We start from the raw sequence: 20,566 nt of genomic DNA, 5'->3' as shown, positions 1-20,566 counted from the left end.
TGTATCATCATTGGACAGATTGGTTTGTGATGCTTTGTTGAACAATCTAAAATGAATTAAGCAATTCCGTAAATATTCCAACTATATTTAGCTCACATTCATTTAGAATCATTGAAATATCCAAGAATTTTTACAATAAATTCCTCAAACTCATCGATACTCATTCCTTAATGTTTGTTCATTAACAAACCGTAACCATCTTCTGTTTACTTATATGTGCAGAACTTTTTTTGCCTCAGTCTTAATTGATCGACCATAAAGCCTAATATGAACACATACTAATCAATGAGAACTTAATTCTCAATGGCTCATCTGTTGATTAATTCATATAAATGTGATTATCATAGCTGTACACATTTGCTTGGTCACTTATATTAAACGTGATCAGTAGAGTCTAGTCAACTTATCAGAACAACAATTGTAATTATTTATCATCAATTAAAATGTTTAATTTAAAGGTCGACAATTTTCACGAAATGAAAATGTCAAGAGACATTGACAAAGCAATGAGACTTGCAAGGAAATGAAGTTTTTCAGACGCAACCAAATTTATATTAAATGAACAAAAATGATTATGCTTAAGCAAATTGTACATTCATGTATAGAAATGACAATGCTCAATATGTGATTATTTGGTCGATTTAAGGCGCTTGAGCATCTCATGGACATAGGTAGTACCAAATAGATATTTAAGTATTATGTCACTTAATCTTTTCTAAAATTTTAATTTGGCTGTTCGTTTTAATATTTTTGGGAAGTTCAAGCCTTTTAAAAATTACAATTAAATGTGAAAATAATGCACACGTGAAGAGGTCCACTCGCCAATGGTCTCATATTAATACTGGCAAGCAGCGATAATTCAAATTTATCGCATCAAATAAATCATAAAGCTGAGACGTCATTAGAAAGCTTCACAAAGATACTTCTGAATTTTTTGCGGTTACTTTATATGGTAAATCCTATTAAAACGTCAAATGTGATTCAATTGATGATATGGAGATTTGTTTGAATTACTGACAGATGAGAAGTTTTGATAAGAATATGAATTGATTAGGGATTAAAGGATAAATCAAGCTGACGGAAAACATTGAGAATTTTAATTAATTCTTACTGCTGAAAATAGACTTTTATTCCAATTAAAAAATTAGCAATCATTAATTCCCGAAAATTTTCAATGACGAACTTCTTACAATCCTCAACAACATTAATCATACCATCTACAGTAAACAGTATATTGAGTCAATTTCACACAAGTAAATTAGTTGAAATTTTGTAACACTCATTTCAATGAGTCTGTCTACATAAAGATGACTGTAATTGACTGCAAATTGAGTACGATGTGATATTTTATCTCCTAATATCATTATTTTCAATGAATGTCTGACCATTGTTGACCGATAGACACTTACAAATTATTTTTTGTGTTTCACACTCGCGCCTCCATCTACATTATTTTTCTCTTGTCATGTATACTTTTTAATTTCTTGTGGGCATCGCAAGACAACAACTTTATTATTTTTTTAAATAATAATAAATATTTTGTAATAACAAACGGCACTGCTGTGTGTACATGAGAGGGATATTTTGTTAAGGTTTGAGGAAATGAAGCATTTAAAGTTGCAGTTTGTAGCGCATTCTCGAACGCACCTGATCGTCACACATTTACAGTTTACTTACCCGGAGTGCTCACGACATAGAAATGTCCGTAAATCCGGCTCTAGGCCAGTTGGACTCTGGCGCCAGGTGAAATTAAATGAAATCCGACCGTAGGTCTTGAGCCTTTGGTTGGGGCCATGTGTTTTCTGAGTATGTTCCAAGATTACAAATTTAATACTGTCTACCCAAAACGATATCGTCCAACTCATAACTCAACATTAAAGCATTATGTCTAAGAGAAAAAATCAACAAAATCCATTAGACGTTTCGAAAGATTCGTTGACCTTTTCCCAATATGTATATGCTTTTATGCATCTTGTCACTTTTGAGAAAATGCTTCAGTCAGGCAAAGAGTTTTAAGAAGATATAATAAACACATTTGAGATGACTTTATTTCATGTTAAGAGTCAATGAATCTTATTTTTTAAGAAGCGGATCTTGTTATTATTCTTGGAAAGTAACAGAAGTTTATTGCCCGAAATTAAGGTTACTTGAACTTAAAATGAAGTTCCATGTATGCAAAATTAAAATTGCTTATCGAAACGATTTAATTTTATGGCAACAAAAGTCAAGGAAATTAATGTCTTATGACAGTCATTTAAGAATATTCTAACAGCACTTGGCTATTTATGGACCGAGTCTTTTTGTTCTGACTAAATTTGGACTTTCTTTACGGATTCATTCCACGAAAGTTCTTATTCTGATAAATAATCTTCTTACTCATCGTGGTAAACACATTTAGTGTACATTAGCAGAAGCAACGACATTTCTTGCGAGACAGGCATTAACTTGACATAAATGGCAATCTGGAGAGAATTGTCTATCAATTTTCGAACGACGATTTTTATTGCCGATATTGCTAATAATCCTACACACGATGTCGTACCTCAAATCACTGTAATTCTCATCAAAATGTAATTAATTATTATTACAAAGCATTTTTTGAGTATGGAAACGCCTTCTTTGTTTTTCACTTCTGATGTTGATTGTGTCTGATGGTCCTCAAATGATATCGTTGGATGTGTCGCGTTTCACAGCATTTATGATTGCTTTTTAATGATTTCAATAGAATGTTGAGAATAGTCGATAGATGTTAATTAGTAATTGGATGCTGCTGATTCGTTCGCAGTCACTTGACTGCCGTGAATATTTTGTGACGATCGGGAACATTTTTTAGTCATGATAAATCACATTTCCCTTGTAACTTAATTATCTCATATAGTTTTCAGCAATGCTTAAAGTCGTGTCAGATTTGAAATAGAAAAGTCGACTCAATTTCGTAAAAAATTCAAATTGCCTTCGAGCTCTAGACTTTTCAGCCCTATTCAAAGCCGATTACATCATGTAATCAATTCGAACACAAATTCGAGTGTGAATAAGATGTCATAATGCACATTGATAATGAAGATGTATACAAGATCAATTGAATAGCTCATAAGCCTCTCCGACATTTATCATATGTTGATTAATTTCTTCAGTTTTATTCATAACGCCGCACATACTATAAAGAGATAGATCATTAAATTCTTTATTATTCATATCAATTTTTTCTCTCCTTCATTAACATAAAATCCACAATAAGCAGTCATTTCATCTTCAATTTAATGATCATGATCATTGACTAGAGGTGAATAATAACACATCGACATGTAATAACTCAAAGACTGATGGAATACAATGCAATTTTTTTCCTCTTCATCTTCTTTATATTCTTTTTGTCTGTATCAACCCTGATTAAGGTCTCTTTTGTGATTTACATCGAATTGACGTTTGCAATGATACTTCACACTAAATATATATTGAATGGATTGTTAAAACTGCGTGGTCTGGCAATATTTATGATTATAAAATTCAAAGTTTCAAACAAGAATCGAGTTTGCAGAACTGATAAAGATTTATTTTATTGTTGATAAATTTGATAATTTTGATCAAAGCCAGTTATTTTTTTTGCCATTCTAGTTCTTTAATCTTCATGGAAGCACTGAGAACTGTTAAATTAGAATTTTCTTACCATGCTTGTATGTATGGTTATGTTCTAGTAAAAATAAATTAATCAAAATATAATAATAAATAATTTAATTGCTAACTTCAAATAAATTACTACAACTATTATGTACAGACTGAATAAGAAATAATTATCACATACTTTAATAAGACTCTTGAAATTTATGAAAGGATGAATTAAATATTTTAAGAACCCAATTATAAAAATATGATCATCACATTTATTTAATTAAAATTTCTTGATTTCCAGTCTCTTGATAAACTTTGTATCTGTTTATATATTGGCCATTATTGAATTAAAAGAATTTGATTCTCACGAATTTTAAATTCATATCAAATTTGAAACATTAATAATTTTATTTAAATGCATGTTCGTGCCCAAAAAACACACGACGAAGAAATTATCGGAAATCCAATGCCAGGCCGACATTGGCTCTAGGTTGGATTTCAAAGAATCTATCCTGATACCATAATCAAACTAGTTTGTGGCTGTTGTTACAAATAGAATCCGCTTTCATGTGGATGCCTTTCAAATGGATATCGTTACTCGATCAATTACCAATTAGTTAGTATAATAATTGATCTAGACTATTTAAAAATTTCATTTAACAGACTTGGTTAATGCCAAGTTTCTTGCCTCCTAAAAGTTTTAAGCCTCAAATGAATTAAAAAATGTAAGAATTTTTAGAAGAGACTCAACCTTAAAATTTGCACTATAATCAGCTACATAATTTATTGAAAACACCTTAATTTGGCTTTCAAAAAAAAAAAAAAATAAAGATCCATTCCAGCAAGTAAAATACAATTGTACATGTTGAACTTTCTAGAATAAAAACAATCCCATGAAATAAAAAAGCAAACAAATGCATTGTAAAATTTTTCGCATTCCTTTAAAAGCCTCTCAGTCACCAGCGCTCTAGTCTCTTTTGTTTATTAAAAGTCAAAGTCACTAATGCATGCAAAAATGTTTAATGCATAACTTAGGTACTTCCTTAGCATTATAAACATATGTATGATGATCTACTCAACAATGTTGCATTAAATTTATTCATGAATATCCACAGGTAATATATTCTGATCAAGGTTTCTAGATTAACTTTTTTGTCACCTAACTATAAATCACAGAAAAAATTTGTTTCATCATTTCAATTTCAATTAATTTAATGGAGAGTCGTTGAACAACTAAGCAGTAAAAGAAGATAATGACGAATTTTTAATGCATTTTTTCTTGTTTGTTTGTTTGTTTAAAGATGACATGACTTTTTTATGGTGAAATAATGAAAATTGAAATTTTAGACTGAATCAAATTAGATTGCGTATTTTGGAATGTTGAATGGCTTTATATAAATGAATTAGATTAATTCAATTGTTATGAGAAGAGACGGGTATATTGGCCGAAGTTTTAAAAGCTTTTAAAAAGAAAATTTTATGCAATTTCCAAAAAAAACTTCGAATGTTTCCTGAACTATCTCTGACTTCCGTCTGCCAATTTACAATATCAAATCCAATACTTTCTTTGTCGAAAGTTTCCTTCGAAAAGTTCTGTTGTCGTCCATGAGCTCTTTTACCAATTACAAAGTCGAATCCGGAGCATCTGCAGGTCTTGTAATAACATGTCCAGTCCATCTGTTTACTTTGACTCGTTTTACGAACTTTCCCTTCAATATCTCAAAAAAATCAAACACTTCAAACTCAACAATTTCATCAACAGCAAGGTCGACATTGAAAAAAGTAGAAGCTTAGACGATAAGACTTTGAACTTCAGCTTCAAAATGCAAACAACTTTTCATATTATGTATGTACATCAAAAATATGAAAGACTTGCAAGCTGCTACTTAACTCACAAGCCTAAAATTACTCTATACTCAACTTCATAGACATGAATATATTGAGCTATGAAAGCAAGTCTCATATTGTAATGAATATGAGTATGCATTTGATCGAGTTAATGGAAATTTATAGCTAAATATAAAGTCATAAATGGTGATTTTTCAATTTACTGCCAATTATTTCTATGCCTTATTAACGATGCTATTCTGATGATGTTATTTTCCTGAATTTTTAATGCATTTATATAATTTTCACTAGCAGTTCTCGATTTTATTGACCTATTATACAAGTCACAAATTGAAGCATTGTTAGTTAAATTATACCGTTCAATAAAGACATCATACGCAAGTTTTTATGGTTTTGTTATGGATTCCTTAGAAAAATTTCGGAAGAATGTGAGATTGCACAACATTGGAAGTTTTGTTTATTTTTCCGTAGGTGATATGGTACGGTATGATATAGGTACCATTCCAGTTAGTCCATCTGGTGCGACAAAAGGGTATACCTGTACTGTACCAATGGTACACCAGCGGTGTATCTATTTCATACCTTATCGTGAAAACCCACCGCAAGAGAAATCTAACTCTGAGATAGCTAACCCTGGAAATATTACCACTTACAATTTTGGTGCCACACTAGTATGTCGCAACACTTATATTGCCCACCACTGTAATAAATTGATTTAAACTTTTTCAAGTATACCTGAAGTCAACCTCAAAGTACAATGAATTTTTATAATCAATAAAAATATTAAAACCTTAAATCCTTAACCACAATCAGTCAAAATATGACAAATTCACCCTAACATTTGAACTCAAATTTTTCTGTTTGTGCCATAACACTTTATATTCCAATAAAGTATAGCTGAAAATTGGCATAAAAAGGCGGTCAATAGGTGATGACTTTAAAGACCGCTTAAAGCTCATTCAATTCAGAAACAAAATTACTCATTGTCTACCGACGATGTTTATGTGAAATTTTACGAAACATTAAGTGAATGAAGTTTGAAGAAAAGGAATGGTCGTGGGTGTGCAATTGCGGCAATTGTAGATTCTTGTACTTTCAAATAGATTTTCCGCTCATTTTGCTAGGCAATATAATTTATTAAGTAAATAATTTTAGTGAAAAATGATTTGATTGTCATGCAAAAAAGTTTTGAGATTCGATTGACTGAAAAAAGGGCTTGTTGATACATACAACAGAACTATTGCAATGCGAAAACATATTCTGAATAAATTTGATGAGAAAAGGAAAGAAACTGTGCTTTATGGTTTCAATAAAGTATAAAAATTTAAATAAAATTGACATTATCCCATATTTTTAGCTATTTACGAATTTTATGGCTGTATATATGCTAATTTATTGTTCTTCTTAATGTTCAAACAGTAATCATTTTCCTAAAAAGAGACTTTTTGCTTGATTTGCGAAAATAAATTTGTTTCAATGAAGACTTGCTGAGGCGGTTTAACACAATCTCTAATTTTAGATGCCTGGTGCAGATGCACATTTTTGATCGAATTTGAATTTAGGTACCTAATTAAAAAATGCATACAAAGTGCCTATTTTTCATAATTTTCAGCTTTAATCAGCATTTATAATATTTAACAAATGTTTATTTACAATTGACTATTAATCCAAGTTACAAAGCTTGAAAGTCGTACGAATCCAAATGGTCGACCAACCTCACAACCTGGTGGTACAAAGTCAGACAATCCAATAACAATTGATCCACCACGCTCAGCAGTAAGAACACTTGTTCCACAGAAATTTCGATTTTGAGTTGATGATGCTACACATATTGTACTGTGGAATACAAATCCTGGGACGAAAAATCTTTCACATTCTGTATTTGATATGACAGTATTTGTAAGACTTCGTAAAACACTCGAAGAAAGCGTTTCTCCTGAAATTCTTGCCCAACTCAAAGTACGAGCAGTTTGACCTTCAAATGTTTCTTCATCAACCGAATTTGGAAGTATTGCTTGTGCTACAACAGTATTTAAAGTAAAAGGAGTAGCAACGTTCAAAATAGCAACATTGTTCAATCTGTTGTTATCATAATGTGGATGAATATTGAAGCTACTTGCAGGAACGTTTCTTCTTTGTTGATTAGGTTCAACACGATCACGATTATGTACACCTGCAATGACAGTTACTGCTGTTGCATTTCTGAGGCACTGTGCTGTTGTCAGAACTCTATTTGATCTAAGAATCACTCCAGCGCAGTTATTAACCCAGACATTATTTTGATGAATTTGAATCATGACCGTAAACGGGAATGAATGAGGAGCAACTTCATTAAATGGGTCAATTTCTTGTAAAAACTTTGATGCCGATGAAATATCCACTGGATTTTCAACATTATTTAGAGAATATGCTGTAGAAATACACAATGCAAGCAGAAAAAGCTTCATCTTTTAACTGTTTTTGTTCTTCCTAGAATGTAATTTTAAAATTGATACTTTTTGATTGAAAATTCGCACAGAACTGGCGTAAAATTTGAACATATCGATTGTATTAATATTCGCACTTGCGTAATCTGTCAATTGAGGGATTACATTTGTGAAAAAAAAATCCATTGGCTTTAGATTAGAATAACTTTATCAGCAATAAAACTGTACTAATATATAAGTAAAGATTGCTATGATAACAGAATTGTTCAGAATGTGTTATCATTTTTCGTATTTTTTTCCAAAACGTGTAGGCTGTTTTAAGTATGTAAAAGGATCATTTTTAATCAGTGGTCGGACACCTTTATGCTGCTGCACTCTGTGTACCGCCAAAAAATATTTGGTTTGTCATGAACATGCGGTTTAGGTCGAGGCTTACCACCAAGGTGTGCCTCAAAAAAAAAAAAAGTTTGCCCACCACTGCTGAATTTATTTTATAGGCTTATAAATTCTGCCTAATATTATCTTATCAGTATCCTTGAGAAATAATTGAAAAGTAGAATTGGTGACCGCATCGAATACAATGTAAAAATGATATATACATACTTCATACTTAATCTTGATTTAGTCTTTGCGATTTTATTTTAAAAGCTTATTGGAATGTTATCAGTACAGTCGCAAAATCTAATAACAGGAATTATAGAGTATTTATTTTATTGCTATTTTGAGAACCTAATATCCAAATGATTTTTCGTACCTTTGATTAAATCTCAAAAATCATACTTGTTTTTTTGCCACATTCTTCATTTGAACATCACCACTTGACAATATGTGACAATAATTTGCAGTAACAAAAGTTATTTAAAACTCAGCTGATTAAACAATTCAATAATCAGTAAATACACTCTTTTGAATTACTGATACAGGAAAGACTTAAATTTAATCGTACTTAACAATTTTTTGTATCTAAAGAATATATTGTGGTGGTTTACGGCCATGATCTCTTGTCTCGCGTAATCCACATACAATAAATTTGTGTGTAAATTGACGCTTCTTGTTGTGAAGTGGATTGTCTATTTGCGAAGTATTTCCTCTATATATTGACTTATTTATGAATATGGTCGATTTTTATTGAAGAATTTCAAAAATGTTTAGTAGATATTCAATGATGGATCAGGTATAGTTTGCAGCTTTGTAGTTTATGGTGACTGATCATTCTATAGATGATATGCCATACATAGTAAGTTCGATTTCTGCATTGAATAAATTTTGCTATATAAATTCACAGTTATTTCTGAATATTTCACGTCAATCTAGTCTTAAAGCTGCTTCTTATGCAAAATCAATTCTGGTCGCCAACCAGTTCTCAATAAACTCGATTCCCACCAAAGCATTCTGTTCATTCATACATTCATCTTGCTGCAATCTAATCTCTTTCATTATTCATCTTCTGAATAATACCACGATTAAAACTATATTCAGATTAATAAATGACTTCTCGTTATTACCACCAATTAAGATGATCTTAAAAATATGCTTAACTGAACTTAAAAGTCAATTTAAAGTCTTTTTTTCATCGTCTTGTTTCACAAATCTCTCACTAATCTAAATTAATCCACTAAGTCACAATTTTTATTGATATTTATTCGAGCATACAAAAGAAAATTACAATCATCAGTGAATAATATTTTATATGATTTATGAATAGCCAGTGGAAAACAAAAGAGCAAACAAACGGCAGCTAATATTTAAGAAAACAAAGAGAGAACGGTTCATAGACGTAAATATTTTCACACGTGCTTGAATTTTTCTCTTGATCTCTTTCCATATCGCACTTTTTTTTACATATTTTGAAGTATACTTTGTGGTTTAATCGCAGTTCATTCACATTCAAATGGTTTACTTAATTCATCATAAATATTGTTATACATATTTTTTCAACTGTTTTGAATAATGAATAGCATTTACATGAGCTTAATAAGTATTCACTTAATGGTGCAATATTAAAGTAGTTTGAAGTTGATGTGTAAGATGCATTTTTGGTTCAAAATTTGTTACTTACTTACTTACGGCCATCAAGTACAGAACACTTGTGATCGATGGCGTCCCTCAGATATCGAGTAAAGCTGGTTCTATCGCCGGCTTCCGGCTGAAAATTTGTTATGTTTGTTAGTTTGTAAACCCTTCAGTCCTCTAAACGGGTCCAGCCGTAATGAGACCTCCAAAGTGATATCCGAACCACTTGCGGGCTTTGAACATCGCAAGAAACCCTAAACTGCCGGAACAACCTATGAAAATTAGATGCCTGAAAATGCGTTTCCAAAACCAAACTCAAAATTCTACTTACTTGAATATTTAAATTAAATCACTTCCATATATACAAAAAAAGTTGAAATAATAAACAAATTGTAAACTGTTGATGTTAAGAAATCATGAATGGAAGCATTTCTCAATGCATCTAATTTAGAAGTACATCCATTGTTCCGTTCCACCTGATGTGTCTTAAGAAATAATCTTTTTTAAAGTATTTCTATTTCGTCAGCATACCCAACAAGTTTATAAATAAAGTTGTTAGCCACTCAATCTCAATTTGATGAATTTTCCAATAATTTTTGATGGAATGTCTCAGTCTACCCATGTGAGAAATAAGCAATGACCTAGGTGGCAATCAAAAATTAGAGATCCACGAGGCGATGAACCAAAAAGTTGTTAAAATCAATCAGTTAGCTGTAAAAATAAAGAAGCGATGTTGAGTCATAAATTATAGACAAAAACGGCATGACTTTATGCTTTCTGCAGACCAATTACATCGATATCATTTAGTATTAAGAAGTCAATTTTGAATTCAATATGGAATGGATATAAAACTAGCAAAAAATTTTTTGGATGATTAAGGTAATCCAAGGTGAGTTAGGTTGTAATTTAAAATAGCTTCTTTATCACCAATAAATATCGTCAAGCAAATTTGATGAATATTGTTTGTTGTTGGCTTATAATGATGTTTATGATCATTAAGATATGGACTGAATTTTTGGCATCAGTTTTTATGATTTATTTTTGATTCTGATCGTTCCGCATTTTCGAAAAAAGCAACTGAATTGTTGGCTGAGACAACCAGGAATTGAGAACTCGGGTTTGAAGTTTTTGCTCAGTACTATCGAGTAACTGGCTTATTGCTTAGTTTTCTAGATTAAATCTAGACAGTAACGACTATTTAAATGACATGCAGTATAATGCAAAAAGTAAACTAAAGCCAACATATCTAATTCTTGACATTGTTATTGGCAAATCTTTTTAAATGCTATTGAAATGTAAAAGAAATGATTAAGATGAAGATGACATACATAAAAAATGTGAACATGCGGTATAATAAAGCAGATGAAAAATTGCAAAACGATGACAATTGACTTTAATATAAAATGGTACGAAAAAATTTGATAGAGATAATTGTAAAGTAAGGCCTTGCCATTACAATTGTCTTTTTGAAATGAGAGTAAAATTTCATCAGTAAAAGAAGCGCATTTGCAAAAATTATCAAATACAGCTCAGCAAATACAGCACATAGTATAATATCAGATTATGCAAAATCTATCGCTTAAAATGTGCAACAATAAATAAAAAGGAGTAACCCGCTTTAAACCTCTATGCGCTATTTATTAATACATTCATCTCCATAATCTCATCTTCCCGCTCATCTTTAAATGACCTCCATAAAATAGCGGTTTATTAGACACTAATTTAATAAAACATATGACAATAATATAATATCATCCTAATATGGCTTATGGATTAATATTCACACACTTTACACTATAAATTCCAATTCCATTCGATTTGTCGTTTGTTATTGATTCAATTGTAAGGCGCATATGTGAATTGATATGGATATGTTTGAAGCACATGATGCGATATTTTAAGAGCAAATTCATCACGATTTATTTCAGATGTTTTTATGAAAGATTTGTAGCATCAAACTTTTGAATCTATTTGAATCTATTTGAATCTAGATTTCGAATAAATTAAGGCTCTCTTTTAAATCTTCTGTGGGCTGTGGCGAGAAACTTTCATGTCCGTTCTTACAATATTCCAATCTAAAGGGATTCTTGTAGCTCTGGTCCCTAATCCAATGTTGTGTAGAAACCTAATTATTGCTTGATCTTCGTACATTAATTAGTCCCAAATTTCCCAAAAAATAGAAAATTTGGATATGACTGGATTCTAACCCACCACTTTCGGATTATCATTCCCAAATTGAGCCAAGCACCTTTTCTATATCTTATATGAAAAATCATAAAGTTCTCGGAAGTTTCGTTTCTTCTTCATTCGTCGAACTCACTTTTATGCTCATTTTTATGCACGATGTTTATTTGTTTGTATCATCTCGTCTGCCAACAAAAATTATTACAAAAATGGTAACCGTCCCTAAATATTTTGTAATGCGGAAAATAAAAAATGGAACTTAATGAAAATGAAAATTTGCCTATTACAACAGCAACGATTAATTGCATCTTCTATAGATTGCCTGATGTATTCTAATTGATGGGTTTCATGCATTTAATTTTCTAACAAATTTATCTATTGATAAATCTTGAATGAATTCTGTAATTAATCGATAAATTCATCTAACATCTCATATTGTAATGCACAAAACACAGTAACTTACATAATGCGATCTGTAAAATTTAAATGATTATTATGCCAGTTATGGTGACCTTCACACCACAACAACATCAACAATAAATGATGCATGATCATATTCTTTCTCGCTCACTTACATTTTTGTTAATGCATTCATCTTCTTCTTTCCTATTCATATGGCACATGAATGGAATCGTAAATTTGTAAAAGATGCAATAAATATTGATCGATCCCTGAATTGAAAGTATTTTTCATCTTCAAGTACACTTCCTCATTATGCTGCGATAGTTTATTTCAGTTTTTGTAAATGAAAAAAAAAAGCATTTTTGTGGTTTAAACTGTTTTGTCCTGCTGGTTAGCTACTTCAAGGAATACTAATGTATGATTTATGCAAGAGGAAGTAGACATGCATAATAATTTGTAATTTTTAAAGGTTCACTCATATGATATTGATTGAAAACAAATGTCAAGCGGCAAAATAGTAAACCTTTATAATTCTGAGCATTAACATCACTGGCACAGTTTGATAAATAAAATAACAATAAGCCATTAAGGCAAGGATTCAAGATTGATAACGAAAAATCGTTGAATAAAATCAGCTAATATTACACAATTTCGCCAGTTTTCAAAAATATATCATACAGGAAAGTTGCTTCTTGAAAGATGAAAGCTATTATCATCGCGATCTGCATATCAGTAGTATATTCATCTGGTTTATATCCAGAAGATCCTGTTGAGAATGATTTTATATCTAAAAACTTTGAAAATATTGAAGCATTTAATGTTTCAGTAGTAACTGCCAACTCTTTCCCATTTGTGGTAAATAATTTTAGTCATTATTTTATGTACTATTGAGCTATAAAAACCTTAAAATTATAAATCAGGTCTCACTTCAAATTTATCAAGATGCAACTCACATAAATAATTGTGCAGGAGTTATTGTTTCAACAGTCGCAGTCTTGACTACAGCAACATGTATTTCTGGAACTTCTAGAGTTGAAATTATTGCAGGAGTTCATAATCGGGACATGGTTGAGCAATATCAACAAAGAAGAGTGATTCTACCAACAAATTATGTAGTTCATAATTTATATAATAGCTCCAAATACGCGTATAATGTTGCAATGTTGAGAACACCTGGAAATCCATTTATTTTAAATGCGTTCGTACAACAAGCAAGATTACCTATCGATTTTACAGGTGAAAGTTTCACAGGCGAAGTTGCACGTACTTTGAGTTGGGGTCGTGTATCCGAACAAATTGCATCTTCTAGTACGTTACGTCAGCTTTTCAATTCTGTCATAGCCAATAGTGTATGTGCACCATATTATACTGAAGGAACTGTCAATGATAATACAATCTGTGTCCAAACTACTGCTGCAAATCCAAACTTTTGTTCAACAAGTGTTTTGACAGTTAATCGTCCCGGTGATATTCGTCCAGTTCTTGTTGGTTTGACTAAATTCCTTCCACCAAGTTGTGGAGTTGCACGACCATACGGATTCGTTCGAATCACTTCATTTTTAACCTGGATTAGTATGTACAGTTAAATTAACAAGTCCTTTTGCTTGTACCAAATTGTAACGTTAATTTGTTTTTAACCGAGAATAAAAATTTCTGGAAATCTTCCTACTAATTTTTAAATTATCGACAAAAACACGTCTAAAATATATTTTTATCGATTATAAACACACAGTGGTGGGTAACCTGTGTACCACGGTAACAAAAACAGTACCAAAAAATTTTGAAAATGCCATGAACCGCATGCCATATGCGGTTTCGATTGAAGCTTATCGCCTAGGAGAATTATGAAAAATAAAAAGTTGTCAACCACTGATGCTCAATCTCTTAACATGGAAATCTATTTATAGCACAAAAAATCATCTTGGCCATTTTTAAATACACTATTGACCCCTTAAAGTTCAAGCGATCTTGACTTTTTGCACATTTTGAAAAATTCATTATGAAAGATGGGATCATTAAAAAATTGGAAAATAATCACATGAATGCGATCAGCATATTGTGGGAGAAATAAAGATGATAAGTGTTGTATTACAATCATAAAAATCGACCATGAACTCATCAATGAATAAATATTTGTAAAATGTGATGAGTTATTGATGCGATTGAGCATTGCGAATTTAATCGCCTTAATTTTTTTCTCATGCGTTACGCAATAGATACACAAAAAATATGTGAACGGGTTGTCTAATATGAAAAATTACGCAGAAAGTTCTTTAAATTCGATTAAAACCTGTGAAATAACCTTCACCGTACATAATCCAATCACTTTCATCTTAATTCGCAAATTCAAAACATTTCTTTCATTTTCACATTTTAATACTGTTCAAAGCAGATAAATGACTTATCAAAGTCATGAATATATTTAATTACAAATCGCCAAATTTGGCGCTTTTAAATGAGATTTTATGGAGTGGCTTATTTGAAATATATTGATTCCTCAGACAACCTCAATACATCATATGTAATGTCCACGCTTTCTGTTTCATCTTAAAAATGAATTCATAAATCCACAAAACAATTGAACACGAAAAGGCAATAAATGTGTCTACAAGAATGATGCGTGATAATCGCTCTGGTTATTTTAATGAATGGCTAGAGGCGGGTTTATATTGTATTTTTTGGGATTAGCTATTATTTTGTGTAAAATGTAAATCTTTAGTACACTTTGTTTAATTGCATCAATCTTAAGTTGTTTCTGGATATAATACATTGGTCTTCTTCGTTCTATCCTCAAAGTCTGATACCGTTACCCTATATACTGGGGTATTATGTGAGCACCCATATACTTGTACAGCTCATCTAATAATAAAACCAAGCTTCAAGAAACAACCATGCGTTTATTGCCTTCATATTTTCTTAAGTAATTCTTTAACTTTTATTCGATAATCTCTCCGAATAAAAAGAGATCGCTTTGAAGCACGTAAGTACCTGAATGACTATCATGCAACATCTACTATATTCAATCATCATGTTACTCTTTCAAACACGTTTGAATGGATGGACAGTTGGATCAAATCTAGCACTCACCATCCGTTAAAATCTATTTTACAATTTTCAAGAGGTGTGAATTTCTTAATCGTCAAAACAAGACCCAGACATAAAGAATAATAAAATTGTGGCATGAAATAATCACCTCCAAGCGAAAAGTAAAAAGAAGCAAAAGAGACTTTCGGTTTCACGGGGGACATTATAATAATGTGCGCGCTTAAATTGCGTAATAGCGTAGAAATGAGAAAGAAGTAATCAGAAGATGGGAAACAATATTTTTTCACAGTAAAAGAAAGAAATATTTGGCAATTTTTGGAGTATAAAAATCCGACTTCACGCAGCGTTTGTATGCTTAGTCGTAAAATGAACCGGCGACATTTAATGTTTATGCTATGAAATTACATCAATTATGAAAGATTTGTTCAATTGTTATAAAAAAACAATTTTAAAATCATCATTACGGCTATGATCATCTTCTCAAGTATTAGGCTCGCTTATGACGAATGACTTTTCTATCTGTGCGAAAATAAATGATGAAGACTTAATAGATTTCAATGGAAGAAGATCTCTTTTCGATAATGAATGCCAAATGAGTCATGTTTGTAATGCAATATGAAATTATGAATTAACAAGATTACAAGATGAACATTTTTGAATTTTAAGATAAGGACGGATAGATTTCAAAGTCCAACGATGATTATGGATCAAAATTTACATAATGAATTAAATTAAATAATTGCAGGCAGTTATGGAACAATTTCATGAGAATTAAATTAGTGTAATTTGATACTTTTTGTATATTATCAGATCTAAATCAGATGAAACTTGGTAGAATACAGAAAATACATCATGAAATGCAAAAACTTTGCGACTTATTTTATGTGAACACATGTGAATAAAAGAAAATGATGACTAGCCATGAATAAAAGCCACTAACAAATTACCATGGATTTCAAATAAATTTAACTTAAACTAATATGTCAAATGAAATTTATTGCATCTCGATCCGAGTGAAGCTACCTTAAACATTGAATTCTACCTTATTTTACATGAAGTTGACTAAATTTATTACCATTCTATCAAGCCATAATTCAGTGACTCAGATCAATTATCTGATAAATTTGTAATTGGATTGTCTGTATTTTAATTAAAGCTCCTTCCTCACGGAACTATGTATATGAAAAGGGGTATTAAACTAAGTAGAATAAATATTATTCAAATCTAAAATGAACGTTATAACAGATTATCAATTTTCTTTAAAAATCTTGACAAAAAATGTCAAAATTTCTGTTAATCTCAATTAATCTCCTTAAATATTGAACAACCTAATTTTTAATTTACCTTAGCACTTCAAAATGAATTCCTCGTGTCATTGTTTAAATTACTTTTGTTTGCACAATCAAACAAGCACCTCCAATTCCCATTCAATCGAATTAAATCCAATCGCTATCTTCATTCACTTAATTTTATTTTGTGCTATTTTATTGAAATTTTTGTCGATTCATTGCAATCATGTATGTCAGGGGCGTAGACAGTCATTTTTCGGAAGGGATATTTTGATTGAATTGTGAATAAATTCCCTTATAAATGAATCAACTGACTACGTACCTGATATAAAGATACATAAATAATCAGTTGTATGTCTGATGCCAAATATGCAAACATTAATCAGCGTGTGATTGAGAAAGGATTTTTTAAAGGTGTCAAATTTGATGAAACTTGGGTATCTTGAAATCAAGGTGGTAAACCTTTGTGAGCACTTTCTCATAATGCATCAGAAATTTGTGATACTGAATGCGCATGGTGCTGAATTCAAACCAAATCCAGTCCAAAGTCAGCCACGTTCGCATAAAAATTTGTGCTGTTTCGATAAAATGCATATTATGAAGTAATGAGATGTAATTTTATCTCAAATTTCCATTTTACTTACTTTCATCTTTTGAGAAATAAAAATCATCAATAAAACTCACGTGCTGCCCAAGCCATATCAAAAGCATCATAAATATTCCCTCTTCTTAATCTCAATCACGATAAATTACACACATCAGAAAAATTATGTGAATGAAGACGATTAATCTGCAACTGTGAGTTTTTAGTAGTAAAATAACAATAAGTGATTAACTTACATAATAATTCAATTGATTATCAGACTCATTCGTGAATTATAGTCATGAAGAACCTATCACATCATAAAAAAATTTAATTTAATTAATCGGTTTTCAATAAATTCACTCCATTCACGTCATTTAGCTGCTAAAATTAATTACTGATGAAATGTCAAACAAAAAACACAGTGATGCTGCGATTAAAGATTGTTGTCGGCAAAACTCAAACGATTTTACAATAAAATTCACACAATAGCTAATAGATAAAGCTTCCTCACATCATAACAAACATGTGCTACATCTTTTAAATTCGTATGTCGCACATTCGTTAAGCTTTTTTGACAAAGATTCATTTTTCTTAGTCTTTGTAGACTTGTGGCGCGCTACATACTACAAGCCGGCATACAAGTTTCTTCTTTTCTGTCGGAGACTTGATGTAGTTTTTTTTGTGTATGAGTAGATTGAAAAGAGATTAGGGAACATTGAAATGATTTACCATATTTGGGAGACTAAGACGTATTCTTACTGTCGATAATGTGCTTTATTTTATTGTATCTGAAGATTAGAGTGCTTTTGTTTATGTCTTTTTATAATCCAATAAATTTTTTAGTGATTCTGAAGATCAATGTGAATTGGAATATATTATACTTACTTACTTACTGGAATCATGCTTCGAACTTGGAGTCAAAGTCATTGCAAAAGGCTTTCCATCTGACTTTATTACTGTATGCTTCTTTAATAAGTTGAGGTTCGAATATAGCAGAACCTACTATATCTTTCCTGTTTCTGTGGATTACTACTTACGGACAAGGAGTTTGATATTCTTAGTGAAAAGAGGAAGTCTTTCGGGAAAGTGATACACTCGACGTTTGGTCAGCCATCAAATATAATAAGCTCCTTTCAAATAGTTAAAAAATATAATTCAGTTTTGATTTTTAGTCCAATGAATTTCATCTTTGCGATTCCAAATTTCCTTTCCTATTGTCTTGTGTCGTGTTCCAAAAATACAATTTCATTTCATAAACAATTTTTCATTTCTTCATGAATAGATTGGATCAGGGCATCAACAGGTAATAAAGAAAGACATTTTTAGATCGCAAAATTGATATTATTAATTTAATTTAATTCATTTGTCTTTCTGTCTTACCGCTTTTGAGAATCTCAGATGCCCCAAAGCCCAAATAACACTTAAATAAGTGTATTCCCACCATGTTTGGTGGTGTTTTATGCTAGTTATTACATAATTTGACAGTGAGAAATGAACCTTTTTGGATTCATTCACAAATTATGGCAGTTGATTAATAAACAACTAGCAATTTTCTTCAAACAACTAAGTCAATATTTAGAGTAGATGAAATAATAATTTATGAGCTTAAAGCACTTAACGGCATCAACAAGACTGAATGATACAGGCATGTTAATGGACCGTTTTGATTCAAATGCCAATAATTTTTTATTCTACGTATTTATTCAATTCCAAAAAGATGAATTATGATTTAATGTAAGCTAAACCTATAATTAGATCGAATCATTGGAATTACTAGGAAATAATTTGATATTTGATGATGCTGATCTGGGGGATGGGATGTTTCTAGGAAATTTTTAAAGATTTAATTAAAATATTTGCTGCTAATTATGCTCGAATTTCAGCACCTAATATATTTATTTATTAAGTACCTTGTTAAGATTTGAACTGAAATTTGAGCCATTTACGGTGCACAAATGAGACATGAATTAAGCCTAAAGAGTTGTTTGCATTTGCCATTTAAGTCAGTGTTAAGCAGACTTGTACATAAATTTGTTTGTACCTTTAAGCTAATTATTTTTATTGAGTTGCAAATATTGTAAGATGCCAAAGTTCTGACAGATACAGAGAAGCGACGCAAATCGCTGCCATCTAGGGGTGTCGATTACAAATCCCAAGTATTTGGGATTTGGGGTATTTTGTAAGGATTTGGGGTACCCCAAGTACTTGGGTTTTGGACCCAAGTACTTGTACAAATCTTTATAAATTAAAATTTATCTTATATCATTATTTTTTTCATATTATTATTTTTTTAGTTCTTCAAAATTTTATTATTCATTAATTTTTCATAACCTCTTACCAAATTGGTAAGAAAAATCTAGGTTTGGCCAAAAAAAAAATACAGATCGGCATTTTTTTGCCTGCCCGTAGTTGAAAATGCATTCAAGTGAATTTTTATTATATATGAAAATTTGCTTTGGTTAATTTAAAGTAAATCATAGTGAAAATTTTACGAGACTTTTTCAATTTAGTGTAGGAAATCCAGTCAACAACTAACAATTTTCCATAAATTTTGACTTTGATAAAAGAAATTTGAGGTGAAAAGCCGTAACTTATCCAGAATTTTTTAAATTTTTAAGAAAATGTTGGCCAAAATTGCAATTTTTTGCAATTAAAAAAAATTAAGATAAAGGTTCACGTTTTCGAGAGTTTTATAAACTATTTGAGAAAATTCAGGTGAAAAATCGCAGTTTTAAGGATTTTAAACAAGATTTGCAATAGTACATAACAATATATGGTTAAAATTTGACTTGCATCTGGATGCTTATGATTAAAACCTCAGAAAACGCGATTATTTATAATAATATTTTGTTCTTATTTAGGATTTGGGATTTGTACAAGTACTTGGGGTCCTGGGATTTGGGTATTTGGGATTTGTACAAATCCTGAAAACCCAAATAATCGACACCCTTACTGCCATCTCTAATTTATCCTACACAAAGTCCAAAATTGTCAAATTCAGAGACAGTCAAACTTTATAATTAAGAGAACTTAATCAATTCAGTTGTGACTATATTTACATTTATTTTGTATTATTCTTAAGTGTAAAAACTTGTTTACAAGAACTGCCATCTGATTTGCAATATATTTATTTCCATATATTGACTTGAATCATTTGACATAAT

General features: G+C 30.8%; 3 protein-coding genes across 3 annotated transcripts in view; 2 read left to right on the top strand and 1 right to left on the bottom strand.

Moving 5' to 3' along the window:
- Positions 1-20,566, top strand: part of js (jiangshi) — a 43,756-nt gene that overhangs the window by 13,531 nt on the left and 9,659 nt on the right. The gene's annotated exons all lie outside the window — the stretch shown is intronic.
- On the bottom strand, positions 7,051-7,976 carry LOC139087623 (brachyurin-like). Its single transcript, XM_070636484.1, has one exon. It carries the CDS (start codon positions 7,902-7,904, stop codon positions 7,107-7,109), a length of 798 nt encoding a protein of 265 aa, XP_070492585.1. The 5' UTR covers positions 7,905-7,976; the 3' UTR covers positions 7,051-7,106.
- LOC139087638 (brachyurin-like) lies at positions 13,155-14,147 on the top strand. Its single transcript, XM_070636500.1, has 2 exons — positions 13,155-13,337; positions 13,403-14,147. Exons 1-2 carry the CDS (start codon positions 13,182-13,184, stop codon positions 14,066-14,068), a joined length of 822 nt encoding a protein of 273 aa, XP_070492601.1. The 5' UTR covers positions 13,155-13,181; the 3' UTR covers positions 14,069-14,147.

This window comes from Chironomus tepperi, unplaced genomic scaffold (assembly GCF_022539635.2).
Source record: "Chironomus tepperi strain 1889 unplaced genomic scaffold, CSIRO-AGI_Ctep_v1 contig_128, whole genome shotgun sequence".
In the NCBI taxonomy this organism is placed as follows: Eukaryota; Metazoa; Arthropoda; class Insecta; order Diptera; family Chironomidae; genus Chironomus; species Chironomus tepperi.
Note: the sequence above shows the minus strand (reverse complement) of the source record. Positions and strands in the feature narration are given on the sequence as shown.

Coding starts and splice junctions, on each gene's coding strand:
- LOC139087638 (XM_070636500.1), top strand. CDS start 13,182: ATGAAAGCTATTATCATCGCGATCTGCATATCAGTAGTATATTCATCT. Junction 13,338..13,402: donor CCAACTCTTTCCCATTTGTG/GTAAATAATTTT, acceptor ATTATAAATCAG/GTCTCACTTCAAATTTATCA.
- LOC139087623 (XM_070636484.1), bottom strand. CDS start 7,904: ATGAAGCTTTTTCTGCTTGCATTGTGTATTTCTACAGCATATTCTCTA.